Below are 22,032 nucleotides of genomic sequence, written 5' to 3' on the forward strand. Positions count from 1 at the left end.
AACTTGTCCCCTTGTCAAAAGGATATGAAGTTATTTTTATCTTCTACCCACTGCATTTATTGGCTCCTCTAACCATTACTGCAACCACAAGGGTCTTTCTGAAAACCATCCAGATCCTGCTGGAGGATGTCTGTAGCAATACATAAACCATCTTCTATTTTTAGTTAATAGCAAAGCTTATCTAAAGTAAATGTTAATTCCAGCTTACCCTACAGTCAGTATCCCTCTCAGAAATACACTCTTACTCTCAACCTAAAAATAAAGCTGTGACTCAATGCGTTTGCCTCTTGCGCTCAGTCTCCCCTTGCCATGCAGAGCAAACAGCAGATCCATGCTCTTCAGGGACTCGTCACAAAGTCACCCCCAGGCAGCTGCCATTCCTGAGGAGACACCAATGCACAAGTCCTGAAAGGGGTCAGCAAACGCAAAAGAGGAAATATTTCATGAAGATCTGCACAGGGGCAGTGCATGAAAAGAGGAGCTGGGGAGACTCCCAGTATCCACACAAAGCTCTGGGCCTGCAGGGCTCCTAACTGGGCCAGCTGGACCACTGAAGTTTCCACAGGGCTGTCCAAAAGATGTGAAGTCAATTCTAGCTCTTTAAGCAGAAAGGCTGTCTTTACAATCAATATTATTTGTTTTTTAAGTGTATACTATTACAAACAACTAAGGTGTTTATATCTGCCCAAAATTGCAGGGAGAAACAAAGCAGGCCTCACGCATAGACACACGCAGCCACCACACTTGTCCTTGAAGACCTCATTCACATTTGCCATTTTCACCTGTGTGTTACCACGTGGGTTGAGACACCTGGAAAACCAGGCAAATCAAAAAACAGTAGAGAAAAAGGGAAGACACGCTCACAAATGAAGGCCTACCCCATTTCCTAGGGACTGCCACAATGCTTTAGTACTTCTTCATTGGCAGAACACAGAGAGTTCTTTAAGAATATCAAAACATCCACGGTATTTTTAAGTAGCATGGGGATATCCTCCTTTTGAGGAAAAGTAGGGGCACTCTTGATCTCTTCTGCTCACTCTCCATTTGTACAAACATTTAATGGAATCGTAGAATCCTTAGAGTTAGAAGGGACCCAACTCCCCTGCAATGAACAGAGATGTGCACAGCTAAATCAGGTTGTCCAGGGCATGATCCAGCCTCGCCTTGAAAGTCTCCAGGGACAGAGCATCCATTTCAGTGCCTCACCATCCTCACTGTATCTAACATCCTCCTATAGAGTCTGTTCCATTCTTTCTTACATCTCCCTTTAGATACTGACAGACTTCTTTCAGATCTCTCCAGAGTCTTCTCTTCTCAAGGCTGAACAGCCCCATCTCTCTCAGCCTGTTCTTATAGGAGAGGTGTTCCATCCCTTGGATCATTTTTGTCGCCCTCCTCTGTGCACACTCTGACAAGTCCATGTCTCTCCTGTACTGAGGACTCCACATCTGGATGCAGTACTTCAGGTGAAGCTTCATCAGCACAAAGCAAAGGGGCAGGATCACCTCCCTTGACCTTTCTGGCCACACTTTTTTTGATGGATACTTATGGGGTGAGGACCTTTAATACTGCAAGAGTCAGCATCTGGAGGAACCATGTGTACTACCTTAAAGATAGGGAAGTTAAACAAAGTCAAATGGAAGATAGGTGGGCCCTAATAGAATATACCAGAGAAAATACATTTACAGAGGAGGCAAATACCTAACTGAGCATGGTCTAGACAGCAGGGGTCAAAAGTTGAGGGGCGACAAAGACTATCATCCTTCCTCCCTCGAGCCTCAGATGACCACCAAAAAGACCCCCAAGGGTGACTGCGCACGCTCTAGGGAGAAGGATCTTATGTTAATAATTTCTAAGAAAATAATAATGACTTCAAAAATAATATTTAGCATATGCATGAAATTCCAGGGAAAAACATGAGTATGTATGAGTCCAACCAATAAATGCAATCTGCACGAGCCAAGGTGCACATACTATGTGCCCAGCGCTGCAGTGAAGGAATACCTGCTTGACACTACTCATTGGCATGTCAGGTTAATCTACCAACATCGGTATGGTTGGCTTCCTGGGCTGTGAGAGCACACTGCTGCCATCCACCAGTACCCCCGGGTCTTTGGCAGGGCTGAGCTAAGTCCTTTCATTCCCCAGTTTGTATTGGTAGTGAGGATCGCCTCAACCCAGGTACAACACCTTGCACTTGGATTTGTTGAACCTCATGAGGTTCACCTGAGCCCACTTCTCAAGCCCGTCTAGGTCCCTCTGGATGGTATCTCATCCCTCTGGTGTGTTGACCGCACCCCATTGCTTATCGTCAGCAAACTTGATGAGGGTGCACTCAACCCCACTGTCAAAGTAAACAATGAAGATATTAAAGAGTATCAGCCCAGCGCTGGCCCCCGTGGGACACAATTTCTACTGGCACAGGAGCCTGCAGGCCCAGCCTAGAAGTGATGTCTGCAGCAGGCCTTGCATGGGAAAAAAAAAGAAAACTTATCTACCTCCAGTATTGAATTCATGTTTGGATCAGATGTTAATTTGCTGCTGAACAGCACTGAAATCCTGGGCTGAAGCTTGTTGTTCTTTAAATAATTTTCAGATAACACCTGCCCTGGCTGCAGGGCTGCAAGGTGAGGACAGTTACTTTCTATGTAGTAACACTTCTCGGGGAAGCTGGAGGTACAGTTCAGCATGGGAAGGCAAAACATTCGTTTCCTCAAAATAACCTAACCTAATTATTATTTTCATTACGTAAATGAAGACCCAAGTCTTTCTGATCACTCTTCCTCTTTTATTTTTGCCACTGATTGTACCACTGTCATCACTGCCATATAACTCTGGTCCTAGCCTAGGCTAGGAGAGGAAATATTTATTATTTTTGAAGCACGCTACTCCATAAATTGTAAACCTTAGATACCACTGCAACAACATGCAAAGAAGAATTTTTGGATCGGCTATGTTTTTTGTTGTTATCTTTTTTGGGAAACACAGAGCACAGGAAATGTTGGCTGCACAGAGAGGCCTCTTCTAAGTCTTCACATACTGCTTTTGTTTGATTGACTTTCTTGCAACAGATATATGGTTTGATCCAAGTTAGAAAGCCTTTAAGTGCTTCCCTTTCTCCAATAAAACTGGTTGATGAATACTGTCACTAACCACAGCAGCAATTTTTCTTGCGGACTTCAGCACTGTAACAAGTAGGAATTATTGATCTAAATAACAAGGCTAAATATTTTCTTGGACCAATAAAGTTTCCAAAATATTAACAGCGACAAAGATTACAGTATATATACCTGCTATTCATTCCTTTTCCTATCAGCGAAGTTAAATTCTTACAGAAAGTGCCCCAGATTCAAGCTTCAGCATCAACCCCAGGAGTGGCCTCCAGACCCCAAACCTGGCCCACCCCAGGGTCCACACTGAGTCTCCATTTAGAAAAGCTTTAACAAAATCAGAGCAGCTTTAGTTAATTTGACATGCTTAATTAGAAGCCAAGTAGCTACCATATACTCATTTGTCCAACAGCTAAGAGGTGACGTTGTGACGTGGGCTGATCTAGAAGCTGCAACCAAGAAGAGCAGGTTGTCTGACACAGCAGATACCTGAGCCACATTTATAACTCCCCCATCACTGTGCAGAGATCTTCCAGCACAGCCAGAAGACAACATGTAATTACCACAGGCTTAATGATGGCTTCTCTAAAACATCACATGGTGTTACATGGTCAAGAAGAAAATAGCTGTCGCTGTTTTACAATGAAGGAAATCTCTAGAGATGTCCTTTCTAAGTTTGAGCCAACGTGCCATTAAAATTACTCTAACAAAGGAAATTGCATCAATGCTTACAAGACTACAATCAATGTAAACGACAGCCTGCAAGAAAAGGGAAAATTAAAGGTGACAACTCCTATACCAGAGGCAAAGAACAACATCCAACTTGATACTTACTTCTTTTATAGTGTCTCTAATATGCAGTGTTATGAATAAACACAACCAAACACATTTCAAGTCCCAAGCTTGCATTCTTTTTGAGGACCAGCAAGGAACACAAGGATTCCTATATCTGGGTATGGATGTAAGGAAGCAAGGGAAAAGCTGCCACTTACTGCTCATCTTGTTATCCATGATGAAACAGTAATGACATTGTGGAAGTCGTCATTTCATGAAAAAGTAAATTAAAAAAAATGAGTTGTTCCTTTTAGCAAAGTCTATAGAGGAATTCTATTTATTTATTTGTAGCACAGCTGTGGACAGACAGGAAGACTGGATGCAGGATGTCTGAATTACAAAAGGAACCCACTTCAGCATTCAGTCGAGTACCTTACAACTGTACATTGCCAATAAACATCAGCTTAGGCACTGAGATAATACATGAATAAAAGCTCCAGACATATTTCATTGGAATTCAGAGATTAAGCCTTTGAACACTAGAGGATGCTTGGGAAACATTTTAAGTCTATATAAACAGATTTATAAATAGATCTTTTGGTTTTCTACGCTCGTGCACGTGGGTGCACAGTTATACATGCAGTGTACATGTAAAACTAGAGGAAAGTTCAACATAAAAAAATCCAAATACATTCTCTTGCAGCACAGCAACATTCCATTCTAAAGAAATTTGGGATCCTCTAACCTTTGGTAAAAAGACAGCCAAAACTTTGATATGTCTTTGGCTTTTAGCTACGGGTGTCTAAGCAAGGATATTTTATAATCAGAGGTAGTTGTGGCCTGGAGTATCTTAGTTTATAGTTGCATTAGCACTACTATCAGGGTCTGTGATGATACTCCAAGAAACAATAAATCATCACTCAAAGTAAAGCTTTCATTTTCATGCTTTCACCCTCATTTTCTCTATTTAGATTCTGAAGTAATGCCTTATTTACATATTGCCTTAAATGAAGAAGCAGTTAAAACTTCAGTTTGCCCCAAACCTTGCAGTTACATCTTTTCCATTACGTGATTGCTTATGAGTAATTTATAGAAGGGAAAATAACTTTTTTTGCAAAAGTGAACTTGGGGAGCATTTTTCTGATTTTAATTAAAAAGCACAATCAAGGATAACTCTGTCATCTCCCTTGCATTCTTTAATTAGGTCACTTCAGGGGAAAAAAAAAACATCATTTATTTGCTCTGTTCTTCACATGAATATGACAGTTTCAGTTTGGCCTGCTGCACTTAGGTCATGCTTGATAAAGTGCTGCCCGTAGCCAGTAACTTTCATGTAGAAGGAAAAGAACAAGGACAGGACACATGAAGAACAGCCTATTTGTAAAAAGAGAAAAGCACAGTAAGTGATCATAATGAAACTCACTGTCAAAATAACAGATCCCTGCATTTAATTTCCCAAAACCTAGGAAAACCTATCCCTTACATGGAAAACTGAAACACAAAGTCCATGTTTTGGGTTGCTCTAATGACAGCGATAGCCAACTCCTACAAATCCCCAGCCAACCAGGAAGGAACGTGCATTTCTCAGAACCAAACGTACCCTGTAAGTCTGGCACAGGCTGCCGAGACGTCTGGCAACACACTGGGAGACAGGGATCAGATATACTGCAGAAGCAAAAACTTTCGATAGCTGAAAATATTACAAGCAAAAAAAAAAAGTAAAAAAAAAATCTGACAACTGAGGGGGAAAACAATACTGCAAATAATAAAGCAGCATGAAGAGATTTTGCCAGGCAGCAAGTGAATTATGAAGATGCAGCTCTGGGTCCTTAGCTATCAAAGGCAAGGAACAGACTGAGCATCCCCAGAACAGGGTGATGCCTGCTCCAGCCAGGTGCACCAGCAGTGAACCACTCCTTCCTCACACTACTCACTGCTCCTGTAAAGCAGATAGGGAACCTGCTTAAGCAGGGGGGTTGGATTTGATGATCTCCCGAGGTCCCTTCCAGCCCCTGCCGTTGTGTGATTTGGTGATCTTTCAGGCAGGCAGTATATTCATAAGGCCTGCTTATGATCAGAAATAAACTACTGAGATTTATTGTTCCTACAGACACGTATCAAAAATAATACAGAGGATTCATCAGCTTGAACCATTTAAAACCTTAACAAAGCAAACCTCCCTACTTGCTACACTCTATCTCAATATGCACTGAGGTAGATGCACTGAGATAGATGCACATACTACACTTATCAGCTCAGTATGCACCTGTTTTACAGGTTGCATTCCCTGGAAAATTTGAATAGTTCCATTGATTTCTTACAGCTCTTGACACGAGAGAAATTTCAGCCTGGAAACGTCTCAGGGAAGGATGTCCTGAACAGGAATGAGAACAAAATTGGTGGAGCCTTTCAAAAGAAGCAGCATACAACAAGAAGTTCCAAAATTATACAGTAAATAAACTTTATTTCATCTCAGCTCCCGTCAGATTAGTGCTGTCAAGTCACAGATCAGCATATGATACAGTTCTGTATTAACTATTTACAATTTACAGTAAAGTACTTTTTTTTTTTTTTTTTTTTCCAGAAAATATAAGTACAAAAGCTAGAAGTAAACAAATGAGGTACTGCAATTCGGATTTATTGTAGGCAAAAGCATATAGGAAGTGACCTGTAGCAAACAATCAGAAGATCAAATCGGTAGAGGAGTAGTCAAACAAGAGTGCCCAGTTCATCCGGAAAAATCACCTCAACTGCTATCCATCCAAAAATGTATTGCACAATTCATTCAAAATTAAAAAAATAAATAGAAGAGACAAACCATTTAGTTCAACTCTTAAAAAACACCCAGTGAAACCTGTATGGAGATACAGTAACGGGTAATTCCTTCCTAGGGTAATCTTTTCTCTCCTTTAAAAAAATAACCTTTAACACAAAATAGAAGAGTGTTCAATAGAAGAGAAAAAAGACTCATCCCCAGATAACCCCTGATTAGCATCTCTTGTCAAGGCAGTTTTAACTATATTCACGGTCCAAAGGTGGTGCTGAGCTTTGGTTCTTGCTGTTCCATTTGTGACCTTGAATAATAGCTTTTCTTCTCGCCCCCTCTCAAGGGGCAACAAACAGAGATATGAACGTGTTTCTAAGCAGCACTGTTATGAGACATTCTCACTGGGATCTCCTCAGGACGGTCGTAGCCATGACTAGAGAAACAGAAAGTGAAAAGAAATTAGTAGATAGTATTTTATTAAGAGCAACTCAGAAGCGCTTACTATTAAAAATGAAATTAGTATTGATTGATAGAAATAGGAGATACAAGAATTTCAGATTAAATCAAATGACCGCATTATTAGGCAATTTGGATCAAGTAATTCCATTCTGATATTATCACAACGGTTGAGAAAGTCGAGTTAAAAATAAAATAAAATCAAAAGACCTGTAACAGAACAGTCAGAAATATCACTGGAAGTAGTAAAGTCTACCACTTAAAAACTCAAGACAACTGTTGTCCTCTCTGCATAAGGTCTGCCATCCAAATTGCACTGAAGTCAAATTTGGGGGCTATCAAGAAGATCATTACTTTCACAATAATCACCTTAATTTTTAAGTTTTATGCACACTAGAAAATTATTCCTTTTGCTGGTAAGCTATTAACTTAAGTTACAAAAATATTTGAGATAAACTAAAAAACAACAATCCAATAATGAGGGCTGCAAAGCTTCCATGCCTACTGTCCTACAGGCATTTGCTAACAATAAAGCCAAAAATCAGGCCCTCCTGTGACAGCCATCAAAGACAGCTGAGAATGCACAAAGCTTTTACATCAGCACTACAGAAAGCACAAGAATTTAAGTTTCAAATGTGCTTTCTGCAATAATGTTGTAAAGAGCTTTGTTCTGTCATTACTAACAATTCAATTATTTTTAAAAGAAGGCTAGAGAAAATAGCTGCTGATTTTGTCAAGAAGCTGTTGCATTTTGAGTGCAATAAAGTGCATTTGCTATTGTATTTAAAGTGAAAGGTTTAAAAGATCACAAAATAAAAATAAAGTGGAAAGTGTGAATGTTAGCTAAGAGATTTTTTTTTTCTTTTCAAAACAAATATTTTAGCTGTACTGGTAAGAGGAAAAGATAGATCAGCTGCCCTGTGGGTCTGGCAATGGAATGGGCCCAGGCTGGTCCTTTTTGGGTTAAGGGGTGCAGGAACACGTGCTGAGCAAGGCACTGTGCTACAGCCAACAGTGCTCCAGATGCACTGAACCTATTTCTGGCAACTGTGCAGAGCTCTTCCATTGCAAAGGATGAAGGAAAGTTATGCTGACCATATCCTACAGAACTCGTCACAAAGAGTTTATTAAACATCGTGCTCTAATGGTAACATTGGGCAAAGCAGAAAGCATTGCCAGGGCATCTGCATGTTCTGCTCCTCTCTCAGCCCCTACTCTTTCACAATGTTTGTTTAGCTGGGTTAGTCAAATGCAACCTTTACCTTTAGTTCTAAGCCAGCTTTTGCTTTCTTATAACACTACAAATAGCAGCACACTTTCTTCAGGAAAACAACTGAATAAAACCTGGAAAAAGGCAGAGCAAACTGAAAGCATAAAGCTCCCCAGTGTTCTCCCTAATCCCGGTGCCCTATGTTCTCCTGACACCAAGCCAAGGCTCTGATTCAGAAAGGTACTAACATTTAAATGCCACCATACTCCAATCACTCTACAGAGGATATTTCATTAAGCTTTTCTCAAATTACACATTATCATATTTAGAAGATGTACAAAATCCATTTCAGACAGTATCATTTTCAAAACTGACTTCCCTATTCGTTTATTCAAAAAACTATAAGGAGATCAGAAAATGGATTAAGATAAAGCCAAGTACAATAAAATTTAACATTACATATCTTTGATTTTAAATAAGATTTTTCCCCTATAACTGAGATTTCTGCACCTCAATCAACATTTCAAGTTATTCTTGTATCTCAGAAAGATTGCTTTTGAATCAATATTTTACCATGCTCAGACTTGGATTCGTAACGTCAGAATAAAGCCAAGTTTATCATACACTTACAAAACAAAGTCTTAAAATGCTTTTAATTACCAAAAGGAGCCAAGAAAGGGGGGGGAAAAAAAAAAATAAAAAAAAAGCAGAAGAATGATTAACATCATACTACAGGTTTTTATCTCCAAACAAAACAAGTACATATGAGGCTTCACTCACCCACATGCTAACTAAGCACAGACTGATGGAATATTCAGAAGATACCACTGCGAGGTGAGGCAAACTACAAAGCCAGATAGAAAACAGCTTATTGGACTACATGGTAAAGCAGAGGTAAGAATGCTGTGAACATCTACTGATTACAGATGAGATTGCTACAGTTAGATCACAATAAGTAGGTAGCAAAAAACATATTAGTGCAGGAGATACATTGGTCTGGCATACACTTATTTATTGAGGGATCTGTGAAAGGTTTAAGTAGAAACCTCTCAAGTGTATTCCTACTGTTTAAGACAGACAGACTAAAAGGACAAGTACTCACAGGCCCTTCCTAACACGCACATTTATTTCTTTTCAGTAGCACATTTAATTGACAATTTACACATTAAAATTAGTTTTAAACCTTTTGGCTGTAAATTCACATACAAAACCAGCTAAGCTTTATGTTAAAAATGCACATTTATACGTTTGTAACATCATTACTCATGAGATCTAAATACTGGAAACTTTCAAATACTGCTATCATTCTGGTATTGTGTGGAGAAACACAACAATCATGTTAGCACACATCAGCATCACTCTTAACAGAATAATTTATGACTCCCCCACTTGTTTCAGTCTCGAACAGAATTACAAAAGATTCGCCACAAACATGAATTTGTTGTTTGGTAAACAAATGTTTGAAACTGAAGACAAAAATGGCTGTGTCCTTCATTAGCTGTATATTTGACTTATTTTTGCCTTATATTTGACTTTCTGTTAGATGTCTATTTTTTCATCTCTGTGTACTTGGAAAGGACAAAAAATGACAGGCTAAATCTGAGCCAAGAAACACAGCTATGTGAAATTGAAGAAGTTTCTCCTTAAGACATCAACTTCTTTGCATTTTGATATTTATAACCATCAAAGAACTTGCAGCCTGGAAAAAAGTTCTTTGTATGATTGGCCATAATTTAGTCCCAAATTATTAGTTAGTACCAAAACCTGTTGGATTAACTTGAAGTTTTCTTTGCTATCAGAATTTGTGAGCACCTCTTTCGAGGAGACCAAGTTTCAAATACCAACAAGCACATGGAGCTGAAATACTCCAACTCTGACCTCACTTTTGACCAACTCAGAATGCTCCTAACATATTACTAGAGTGTGCAAATAAATAAATAAAATAGAAAGTCAGCTTTCTAACTGAAGGTCTGAGAAAGAGTCTTAGGAAAGCCATAATTACTGTTTTATTTATTTATTCTCATATTGTTTTGGAAGCAAGAGTAGTGTGAATAACTTCAAATAATACGGCAGAGATGAGCAACTGGTTTAAATAAAAGTTTTTTGAGAACAAAAATAGGATGCCAGCAACACACAAGATATTACTGTTACACTTTTATCAGCATTTACATGCTTTTAAAAGTATACTAAGTATTTAAGATTGCAAGGCTCACAGAAGAACAAAGTCTACAGGAAAATATTGTAGCATCAAACACTTTCCTCCTCTGATACCTCAAGCTGATGAAATGATGGAAACTTTTTATTAAATTCAATTCAAGGGTTCAACAGGATGTTTATGCTGATGTAGTGGCACTATGAGAAGTGCAACTACAGGTGAAAACATTCCAAATTTGATTTTGTTTCTGAAAGTGTTCAATATATCCAAAAGGCAAGTGAGAAAAAGAGAACACAGCTCTCTCTCTCACTTAAGTCCCTAAATATTGTACTCAGCTAATCCACAAAGTGAAGAATCACAATACTGACTTCAGATACAACACAGACAAAGCTATTGCTGCAGTTTTTATCTTAATAAAAAGTAACTCCACTATATAAAAAAGTAAGAGTAATACCAAAGAAATGCTTATGCTCATATATTCTTTCTCTCTTTTGGCCCTGCTTCTGAAACCCTAATTCAGCTCTTTAGTAAAGACAAAGTATTTAATATGTTTATTTAAAATGGAAAGGCAAACAGAAAACAAACAAAACCCATCATCGCAGACATTCCAAAACCACAAGGATTGAAGCTGGTACAGTTCCACTCTCCCTCAAAAAATTTAGGGGTAAAAATAAAAACAATAAAGTAATAATAATTAAAAGAAAGTTAAGCAATACTTAATTATTTACAATTACAAGGAATCATTCTCTATTGAATGTCCCACCAATTTTACACTGTAATACATGCATCTATGCAGATTGATTGCCATCACTTTATTTCCTCCCCCCACAGCTGTACAAGGTCAAATCTTGCTGTTGTATTACTCAGCACCACTGGTGAAAAGGCAGCACTGCAGAAAATGTTTAAAATTCTTATTTTTCATTTGTCCTTAGTGAGAGTTGACCTGACATATTTTGATGCTTCTTTAGTACAAAATAAATAAATACATAAATAAGTTCTTGTTAGGGTACTGACACAAAATTCCAATATATGGTTTTATAGGGAAATGGTTTTAAGTTGAAGGAGGGAAGATTTAGGTTGGATGTCAGGGGGAAGTTCTTTACAGAGAGAGTGGTGAGGTGCTGGAACAGCTGCCCAGAGAGGCTGTGGATGCCCCGTCATCCCTGGAGGTGTTCAAGGCCAGGTTGGATGGGGCCCTGGGCAGCCTGGGCTGGTATTAAATGGAGGTTCCTGCATGCGGCAGGGGATTGGAGATTCATCATCCTTGAGGTCCCTTCCAACCTGGGCCATTCTGTGATTCTGTATACATTCCACTTCTATAGCACAAATCCCAGGTGGCTGAACTAATGAGTTTTCTATTCTACAAGCAAATGTTGTTCTTGTGTTTATCAAATATTATACTCCAGGGCTGAAAAAAACCTCTTCTACCATTTTTTCCATAAAACACCTATGAATCCACAGAAATTTGTGAATATAAGTAACACAAATATTCTCTCAGTTAACTTTTTTGGTAAGAAAATTAATCTCAGAATAGTAGCTTTCACAAATGTGGTTTAGACAGAAATTCTAGTTAAGAAAATGTGCTTGTTTTTGTTTTGTTTTTTTTTTTCGTTTTTGCTATAACCTACTGGCAGAATTTGACATTCCACTGGAGGGAAAAAGGTGGAGAAATAGAGTTCTTCTCAATGAAGAAAGCGTGAAAGAGAGATCTAAAGAAAGTTTCAAACTTCTTATTCTTGCAACATCATCTCTTGCACAAACTTAAGCTTATTGGTACAACCTACCAATGGTCTTGCATCTTCTCGTTCCAGTATCTTCTGAGTCTGATCAGCTGGGAACTTCAGCACTGTTGTTATAACCTTGGCCATTGTCTGAAAAGAAACAGATCATCTATAATTATTGTCACGTCACCTAAAATGCTTCTTAACCTTTTAAAATATGCTTCTCTTGAGAATACATTTTTTAGTAATGTCACCAAAAAGCATAATGAAAGGAATTAAAAAATAACCACCAGTTTCATGCTGTATTTGCATGGCATGATACATTATGTGAAATACATGGAAACCAATAAGAGTCTTCATTTCACATTGTCACCAACTGCAGCTACTGTACTGTGATGTAAGCTCTAGATTACTGCTCTACAGTACTCAAGTCCATTAATAACGACAGCAAACTGTTGCCAATCCTTCTCCTGCCACGTTTAATCTTAATGCAGCCTTTCTGAAAAGCTCATCTGAGGCACGTGGAACCTGAAAGAGTCTTTATGAATTCACCTATATTCACACCAGCCAAATATTTAGTAAAGAAACACAAAGAAATGAAACACCAAGAAAGATCCAAATGTGAGATGCAGAACTGCAGTTGTCAAAATATTGTCAGCAGGTACACAGTAGCTCGTATTTAACTAGCAAAACATTTAGATAACCTCAGATGGAACATGTTAGAATGTCAAACTTTCATGCAAACTTTCCCTTCTAAAAACAGATTAGTGGGAATAAAAAAATTCCAAAAGGCACAGAACGTGGTTCTGATGACTTTCACAAGAAAGGTCAAAGTCAGAACTGCAGGGCAGCTCAGTGATTGCTACAGAAGCAGTAGCTGTTGCTCTTCAAGAATGTGGGTGAGATAAGATTGCTGCTCTTGAAGTCCACTGCTTATTACCAGCCTCACCACACGTGGAATGAAGAGGGAGACTGCAGCAACAAAGCAGCTGCAGGACAAAAATGACCACAGCTACAAGTGAGAGGTAAACTTCTAACTCGCAGGTACTGCTTCTGTCTATAATTAATTAGGGGTAAATACTGAAGAAAACAAGTCCTGTTGAAACTTTTCGATTAAAAAAAAGCTTCATTTAAATACACTGGTAGCTCCCATAATCAAAAAGAGCCTGTAGTGCAGTTCCCAGGTACAATAAGGAGCATTCCCAGCATCGCAAACAGACCCTGTGCTTCTACCATCTCTTTTGCCAAAACCCCGATCACAACGATCTGGGACTAAAAGATTAGAAAGCACTGAGCATAGCATTTTTTCAAACTGTTTGACTATTTTCCACAGAGCACAGTGGTGTGTAAATGTTAACAAAAAATCTGCAAACACTGCAAATACTGCATGAAGGCATAGATTCTTATGTGCCAACTTAAACAGAGGCTGAAATCTTCTTTCCTGAAAAAAGTGTTTTGTAATTCATTGCTCTCAATGACTTGAAATTTTCCATGTTCTTGGGGCTACTACAGAGATTCTAAAGCAGAAGAATTGAGTACTATTCACAGTTGAGAACTTACTTCACTAAGAGTCTCTGTCACTGGGGATAACAAAACAATGTGCTTGTTCCTGGGTGTGCATCTCTGACCCCAGCCACCGACAGACTCACAGCTTTCACACACGTAATAACCAGCCCTATTGTAAGAGATGCCAGCTTGCATTTCTTTCTGAGGTCAGTTATGTGAGCTCTGTAAATAATGCTTTCACAGTGATATCCATCAGCCCCTTCATTTTGAGAGCTGCAGGTCAAAGCCAGACCCTTCAAAAATGATGCAGGAGTTTGACAGAAATATCCCTTGTCATTCTGCAATGCACAAAAGCATGGCCAGGTGCCAGAAAAAGGTTTGCATGAATTGATTATCTCCGATATGTGAGTTGGAGAGCAGCAAAGCCTGAAGCAAGTCTGACAGAACATAATTCTGTGCTACTTCATTCATTCCTCTGTCTAACCGATGGAAACACATTTATCAGACACACACAACATTCAGACTGACTTTCTGACTTCAGAACAGACTCCAAGTGGCACAATGAAATAACAAGGAGAAGCATCTGCCAAAATGGTCCTCCAGGACTTTCGGAAGACTTCAGATTAAGTGTGCAGCAGAGCTGGAAGTTCAGCCATTCAGGTGCTTGTAGAAAATGCAGTGTTACTGAACCTGATTGTGGATGCCATGCATGTCTGAGTTCAGATATTCTAACAAGGTGCATGCTTAAAAATTGGTGATTTCATTTTATAGATTGTGCCAAGGAAAAACAAAGGGAAAAAGAATTAAAGGATTGGAGAGGAAGACAATAAACATTCCCCAGCAAATACAAATGTGCACAACAGTAAAACAGCTTACAAAGATTGTGACAAGCTGCAGATTATATGGGTTAAACGTTATAGTCATAATTACTGAGTCTTAGCTACTGAACCACTATCAACCCTCATCATTTCCCTTAGCTTTCCAGCACTTTTGCACAACTGATGCATTCACTCATCCCTCCACTTAATACAATACCAGAACTGTTTACCAGGCTGCATAAATGATAAATTGTTCAGGATAGTTTGCACAACTTCTATAGAACTGCTTTCACCAAAGAGGGCATCAGGCCCACAAAGATGACTTATTCCACTGCAGAACTACTTCTGAGACACAGAGTGGTTTTTTGTACTCTATAAGGGAAACCCTGCTCAGAGGAGGGGCACTAGAATAGTCTGGGGAATAGAATGCATATCTTGTGAGAAATAATTGCCTCACCTGGTCTGTGAAAACAGAAGCTAAGAGGGTACATCTGTGTCAAACAGGTTGATCTCAGTAGAGATCTTTAAACTCAACGTGTTGGCAATAAGAAGTGTATATTAATATACAGTCTAAATCTATTAACACAGTATTAAATGGATTATAACAATCACATCACCATTTGTTATGGATCTCCAATCGGTGTAGCAGGAAGAAACCAAACTATTTTCAAGACACGGTTGAGTAAACTTAAGGTATGAGATACAACCCTGACTGCAGGAGCTAACCTCAGTGCCTTCCAGTCACACATCCAATGGTTGAACAACTGCACGAGATCAGCTTGAAAGTACTCTCTGAAGCAAAATTGAAGAAACCACCAAAATACCTTCAGATTTACATTAGCAAATATGTATATATACAGATATATATAACATATTAATATATACATATATATTTGTATATATAAATACGTTAGCCTTCATTGCATTTTAGGTTTTCATTAACAAATACCAGTACAGCTTCAACCTTGATCACCTAATAACAGCAATACCAGAAACCTTTCCTTTTTTGCAACATATTAAAACATTTATCCTCAAATAAAAATTGCTATGATGTTATCAGATCAGATTAATATGAAAATATGATAGAGAGAAATACAATTGCATTCAATTTAAGTTTATCATCCACTACCTATCTAAATCTGATTTCCCAAAGCTAATAGCTGTAGTGCTTTGAAGATTGTTTATTATGCTTCTTTATTTGAATTAAATTTACTTTCCCTTTCACTTATATCAATTTTAAAACAATGCCTTCACAAGTTATTACAGGAACTCAATGTCTATTTTTCCTGATACAGTTTTTCCCTGATACTCATCTGCTTTCAGGAGCCTGTGTGTAGGAAATGTTGTAATGGCATCTTCTAATTACAGAGTGTAATCTCCAGAGCAAATACACACACACACAAATACAGGTACCTTTCAATCAAAGCAACTGAAGGAATGACAGAATGCTTGCTACCTGCACCAGCCATCCATTACAGTCTCATGGGATGAAGTGGGAACATGGCTGACAGTTTGTGATTGTTGTTAGTATTCTTATTTATATTATATATATATATATATGTATGCATATATTTTTAGCATTTTCTCGTGTTTAAGTCCCTCACAATTCAAAAGTTATTGTAATTATCCAGTAATTATCCAGTAATGTACGTACTTTTCTTTAATGGTTGCAATCAGATGCTACTAAGGTGAGAGAGCCAGCCAATGAGCCACAGGCCTATGAACAGAAGCTAACTAGTGCTTCTAGTTTGTTTTGGATCCAGGGCTTATGTTTTTCATAAAAAGGAAGTTAAATAGTAAAGTAAAAAAAAGGGATGAAAAGAAATAGGAATCCTGTAAGGACGAGAAGTTCTGTGTAGAACAAGTTTTATTCCATAAGGAGAACAATGAGAATAGACCCAATTAACACAGAAACCTGCATAAAACCTTTTTACTTGATAGTAGTCCAAGTTGAAAGCAGCACAACAAAGAATGGAAAAACTCCAGGGAGGAAAAACAAAATATTCATCCACATAGCATTTATCATCCAAGAAAAATGTTTGTGTTATGTATACCTCCTTTGAACCTGGTCAATCTCTTAGCATCAGTATTGTTACAAGCTAGTAAAATTCCCACACAGAAATGATTTCACAAGCTTGTCAGCATACAACAAAGAGCCTACTGTGCAGCTTTTCTCTGCTTTTAAAAGTAAGTTAATACTAACTAGCGAAGGTACACAGATTTAGGTGCCTTGTAAAAGATCTTAATGGAACAATTTGAAAAAAAACCTTCATCTTCAGAACTAGTAACAAGGTAATATTTAATACAACTGTAACTTAATCATATTTGCGCCAAGATAACATCACAAAAGTAGTTTGCTAATATAGTGCATATCAGCTTTCAAAGTCCAGTCAGCCTGACTGACACTAAGACTTCTGCTGGTAAAATAACACCTACCTGTAGAGGTATTTGTTTCTGTAAGTACCTTGGTGAGAGATGTGACACTTCCTCCCCCTTCCCAGTGTTCTCTCCTTTCACTTTCCCTAGGTTTTATCTCAGTATCTCTTTTGTAAAAAAGCCCTGAAAGTCACTGAATCTTTTTACAATAACAGACAATACACGATGAACCACCAACATCATGGCACTTTGGATCTTTACAGCGAGGAAGCTAAACTTCATTCTAACCCACATCACATCACTGCATAGAGCTTTCCATACCTTTGTCTCACGACCCATCATATATTCAAAGAGCACTTTCCTCAAGTATTCAAACTCAGTAGGCTCCCCAAAGAGAGAAACGTCAGTATGATGAAGATTTCCATCTGGGTAAACAAAAATAAGTATATTTATACTGAGAGTAACTCATAAGAATGTATGTTAGTCATAGAAAGTGACTGAAACAAAATGTAACCAAGTATGAAACACGGGCGTAGTGACCATAATTATGCCAGATGCCTAAACCTACTTAGAGCAATTTCCTGAAGCTTAAAATACAATGGATCAGCACATTTAATTAAAAATCCTCAACAACGTACTACTCATGAAGTTTTGTTTTTAAATGAAAATTCATGCATCTCTTCTTTTTAACTCATACCAGATAGACTTAAAACCTATTTCTTTAGATTCCGCTGTTTTTCTTGACTATGACTTGATTCCAATTTTGTATCAGTGCATCTGAAATCAGAAATTATACCAATTTAGCTTTCAGAGGAAATGCAGAAAAGATAAATTGATATAACAGATTCTGAATTTAAGATAGTTGAAAACAGGTAAAAGTGGATGTAAAAAAAAAAAGAGAGAGAAATAAGTACAAGTGTTAACATTTTTTCCAATGAAATGTGCTTTTTTTGTATTAACTACAGGGTTATCAAAGAATGTGAACAACTGCAGTATGAATCAAGAGAGAAACTTTAGCTGTCTTACGAGCAGCTTAGACAGGAGATATAGAGCACACTGAAGGAAACAAAAAAAGGAGTACAAAGTTAAGAAAAAAAAGAAAAAGGCATTCATGAGCGTGGTAGGCAGTGGTATACCAAACTATGAATATAATCATCAAGTTTTGCAAAGACAGCAGTGAAGGATAACTTTTATGAAGAATATTTATAGAGAATAAACTAATAGTTTAGCTTATTCTTACCAAGGTAAAGATGGAAGATAGAAGGATGCATAATTTAACGTAAGCCCAGCATCACAGGCCAATGGCAAATTAAATTAGCTGTTTAGATTAGGTATTGGACTAATTTGGACATAAGTCTTAGGAGAAACTGGACTTTTGATAAAGAAGAAATGGTCCACAGAGAGAGGTTAAAAATACTTAAAGAAACTCTGCAAAACAACTTTTTAAAGAAGTGTTCTTAATAAATATGGATAGAGCATGAAAAGTACTAGTATGGTAATCAAGATGTCAGAGCAGGAGATCTTGGAAAGGACATTTAATTATAAGTATGGCAGGAGTCCTGACATGGTACACAAGGAAGATTTTCGAAGTGTAATAATTACATAGTTAAGATGTTTAAAGAGTCATAAAGATTGTATTCAGTTAGCTAAAATATAATTCCCTTCCACTCTATTTTCACTGCAACTGCCTCTATCAATCCCCCCAGAGACAACAGATTGCTGATACAGAGCTGTTTCACTTGTAAGACATCAAACAAAAATGCTACATGATTTGCAAAAAACATTATGAAAGTGTTTCAAAAAACCTGTTGTTTTAATAGATTCTCTAAACAAAAGCATATCTTTCAAATAAACAAACTTATGTGATGAAAACTACGTACACACCTCTATGTGGTGTTCCAACTGATGTGACATACATTTTCTTCTCATAATTTCTCAGTCTGTCTTCCAGTACATGAATCTAAACAGAGCACAATCAAGATAAGAACTGTTAAAAGTAAGTTAAAAGTAAGCATAAGAAATTTCAGCTAAACATCCTGATATTCTAGTAGAGCAAAATATATTTGCCCTTAAATACATTATTAACAACTGTGCCTGCCTAAGGAAAATTGTGTATACATGTATATAGACACATGAGAACATCTACATATATACATATTCGTATACCTATACATGTATATACATACACCCATATGAAAACACAGATATAAAATTACTTACTGACTTTACCTAAAACCAGAAGATCTAGTTTAGAAAAAGTGGGGAACCATAATTTGGTATTTTCATACCCCAGGGACTGAGGAGTATTTTGAAAATTTGCAGAGATGTATGAGTCAAAACTATTTTACATGTATTAGTACCATACTTCTGTATAGAGTTGTGCTACATCATCAGTTGGAAGGAACAAAACATTTAATATTGCAAATACAAATCCCCCAAAAAGATGATGTTCTCCCCTTATTCAAGCAGCACCCCTACCTGCTCCTTGAACTCCTGCTCTTTCAGCTTTGAATCATTGACAAGCGTTGTCTTCTGTGCAAGCTGTGCCTGAAAGAACAGAAAATTTCAACAAACTACTGAACATACTGCTTGAGTGGCTCTGGGCAGCCTGGTCTGCTGGTTGGTGACCCTGCACATAGCAGGGGGTTGGGACTGGGGGATCACTGTGGTCTTTTCCAGCCCAGGCCATTCTGATTCCATGATTCTATGATAAACAGTACTGCTGGTTTCAAAGCATTACCTAGGGGAAAAAAAATAAAAAAAAAAAATCAAAACTTACCTGAAGTTCTGCTATTGTGACCTAGAACAAGAAAAAAAAAATCAGATGAAAATGCAGATATGAAAAAAGAAAATATCAAATATCTCATTCCCTGGATTAGTCATATGACTAATGCAAGATGACAAAAACTGAAATGATCAAATCATACGTATTCTTACACAAATATGCTTATATACTTATAGTAGCCCAAAATACTTCTTAATGCTTACTTGTACTGATAAGCATCAAAAGCTTATATTTAAATTCTCTTGAGTCTGTAATAGAATTATCATAAAGATAACTTGAAGAACTTAGCATTTCTAAGTATGCCCAACAGTGTTTGCTATCAAAATGAATGATCTTAAACTAAGGTTAATAGGTATTTTCTAATCAGTGACAACACCACATAGACTCTTCCTCATCTCAGTGTAAAAACAAGTCACATTTTTGTTCATCAGGAAGAATTCCTCTAACTAGAATGTGTTCTCAGAAAGACACATGCAGACACTCTTCTTTCAGTACAGAATTCTCTGTCCATCCTCGATGTATTCAAAGGTCTATTTCAGTAATCTCAGGAATTTCAGCTAAAAAAAAAAATCACATTCTAATGATCCAATGCAATTTCCTTTCCTTCTTAAAAAAAAACCTAAAAAACAACAATAACGACAAAAAACACGTAGGAGGCAAAAAATCCCCTGCCCTCCTCCTCCCTCCCAAAAAAAGAATTTTTTTTTAACATCTCATAAAAAAAGGTAGTATCAAATACTGCAGATTAGCACAGGTTCACTTTGGAAGAAGACAACACCTAAAAGAACAAAACGTGTACGTGAAGGCGAAGTTCAGATAAACAAATTCAATTGAGGCTGCATGTGTAGAACTCCATGAAGATAAAAATACGTCACACCTAGAGATATACCAGTAATGTTAATGCCAGCTCACGTTTTCACTGTTTCGATGGTCCTTTTCTGCCATCCTTTGCTTGTACTCCTTTTGCAACTCCTCTAACTGTGTCTGCAACTCGTGAACTTTTGTTGTCATTTCTTCTTCACGAGCCTTCAAATTACAGGAAGAAATTATTAGTTAAACAATAAATCATCATCTTACCACTCAAAACCTAATGACAGCAGACTGACAGCAAAGACTTATGCCATATACAGAAACAATATGTCTGAAATCCAGTATAAGCCTAGTGAAAAAAACTAAGAAACAACCAACCTAGGAGCTAAACAAGATTCTACGTTCCCATGGTTCCTTTATACACTTCTATTTAAAAAGTCAAAAACTGGCATAGCTAGTTGATTTTATTTTAGCTTTTTTTTTGTTTGTTTGTTTGTTTACACTAAGAATCTAAATTCATTCATTTTCTAGATAACTATCCGTTGAAATAAATCAAAACTGCATGCACACCTCTTAGTCATAGAAGGGAGCTAAAATACAGAAAAGAAACAACTAGAAAAGATGATTAAAACTTCTGTAAGATATGACTTGTACAGCCCACTGAGTAGAGATCATGATTTAGAGTTTGAAATAATTAGAGATCATGTGAGGTTCCAACATGGAATTACATTAACTTCTTGTTCTATACAGCATCTGGCACACTCTGAAAATACACAAACTACACACTATCCAGATTAATTACAGTTGCAAACAAAGACTTCAATAAACCACAGAACCTACCTTTATTCACATGGGGATATGCATCTGAAATTACATATTTCAATTTTAGCTTAGACAGGCTTTAGATAAACTAGCTGGAGTACAACATTTCATTTTTCTCTAATTATACTCGTTAGTTTACCTATAGAAAAAAGACAGCCCTCAAGTTATAGGCTATATTGATTTATAAGTCCATAATTAGGGCTATGTGATAACAGTGCTTATAAAAGATAAGCAGACAGCAGGTAAAGCAAGACAAATTACCAGCAGAACATTTCGTAAATAAATTGTACTAACAGAATGATTTATTCTTGCTGGTCTTTAAGGATACACACATCAAGTTAGTCTAAATTTTAGCATCATTCACCACACTTAAAGTGCAAGAGAAAGCTACAAATTTACTATGATCAAACTTCTTTCCTCCAACTGGCATTATTTTTGCTTCATCTCCTTACCTCTTATGACTGAGATAAACCTCTCTGCATGACTTGCTTGATTCAAAGTTTCTCAGACCTGCCATGTGTCAAGTTGGGTACATTTATGGTAGTAACTGGTAGCTTAACATTAAATTGGTAAAATCTGTGGGTGCACGTGTTCCTATTTTTTTTAGCAGAGATCTCAGTGAATGTGACAACCACTGAATTTAACAAATATTTATTCACTTCTAAGATTCTTGCAACTCTTTTTCAGAATTCTCTGAATTGGTGCAAGGTTTCATTATTGTT

At 37.4% G+C, this 22,032-nt stretch overlaps 1 protein-coding gene across 5 annotated transcripts in view; it reads right to left on the bottom strand.

The window, feature by feature from the left end:
• Nucleotides 1–6,320: 6,320 nt before the first annotated feature.
• GOLGA4 (golgin A4) overlaps nt 6,321–22,032 on the bottom strand; it is a 59,966-nt gene continuing 44,254 nt past the window's right edge. For 4 of the 5 annotated variants that reach the window (XM_085226643.1, XM_085226642.1, XM_010713062.4 and 1 more), the window contains 8 exons: nt 20,591–20,704; nt 19,673–19,693; nt 19,372–19,440; nt 18,778–18,853; nt 17,215–17,318; nt 12,257–12,343; nt 9,098–9,161; nt 6,321–7,084 (listed from right to left, as the gene is read on the bottom strand). In XM_085226643.1, coding sequence (XP_085082769.1) covers nt 9,132–9,161; nt 12,257–12,343; nt 17,215–17,318; nt 18,778–18,853; nt 19,372–19,440; nt 19,673–19,693; nt 20,591–20,704 — 501 coding nt within the window. In that variant the 3' untranslated portion in view covers nt 6,321–7,084; nt 9,098–9,131. The remainder of the gene's footprint in view (nt 7,085–9,097; nt 9,162–12,256; nt 12,344–17,214; nt 17,319–18,777; nt 18,854–19,371; nt 19,441–19,672; nt 19,694–20,590; nt 20,705–22,032) is intronic. The other variant, XM_085226641.1, reaches the window with a different exon arrangement.

The sequence above is a fragment of the Meleagris gallopavo genome, chromosome 6 (genome assembly GCF_905368555.1).
Source record: "Meleagris gallopavo chromosome 6, MGAL_WU_HG_1.1, whole genome shotgun sequence".
Classification (NCBI taxonomy): Eukaryota; Metazoa; Chordata; class Aves; order Galliformes; family Phasianidae; genus Meleagris; species Meleagris gallopavo.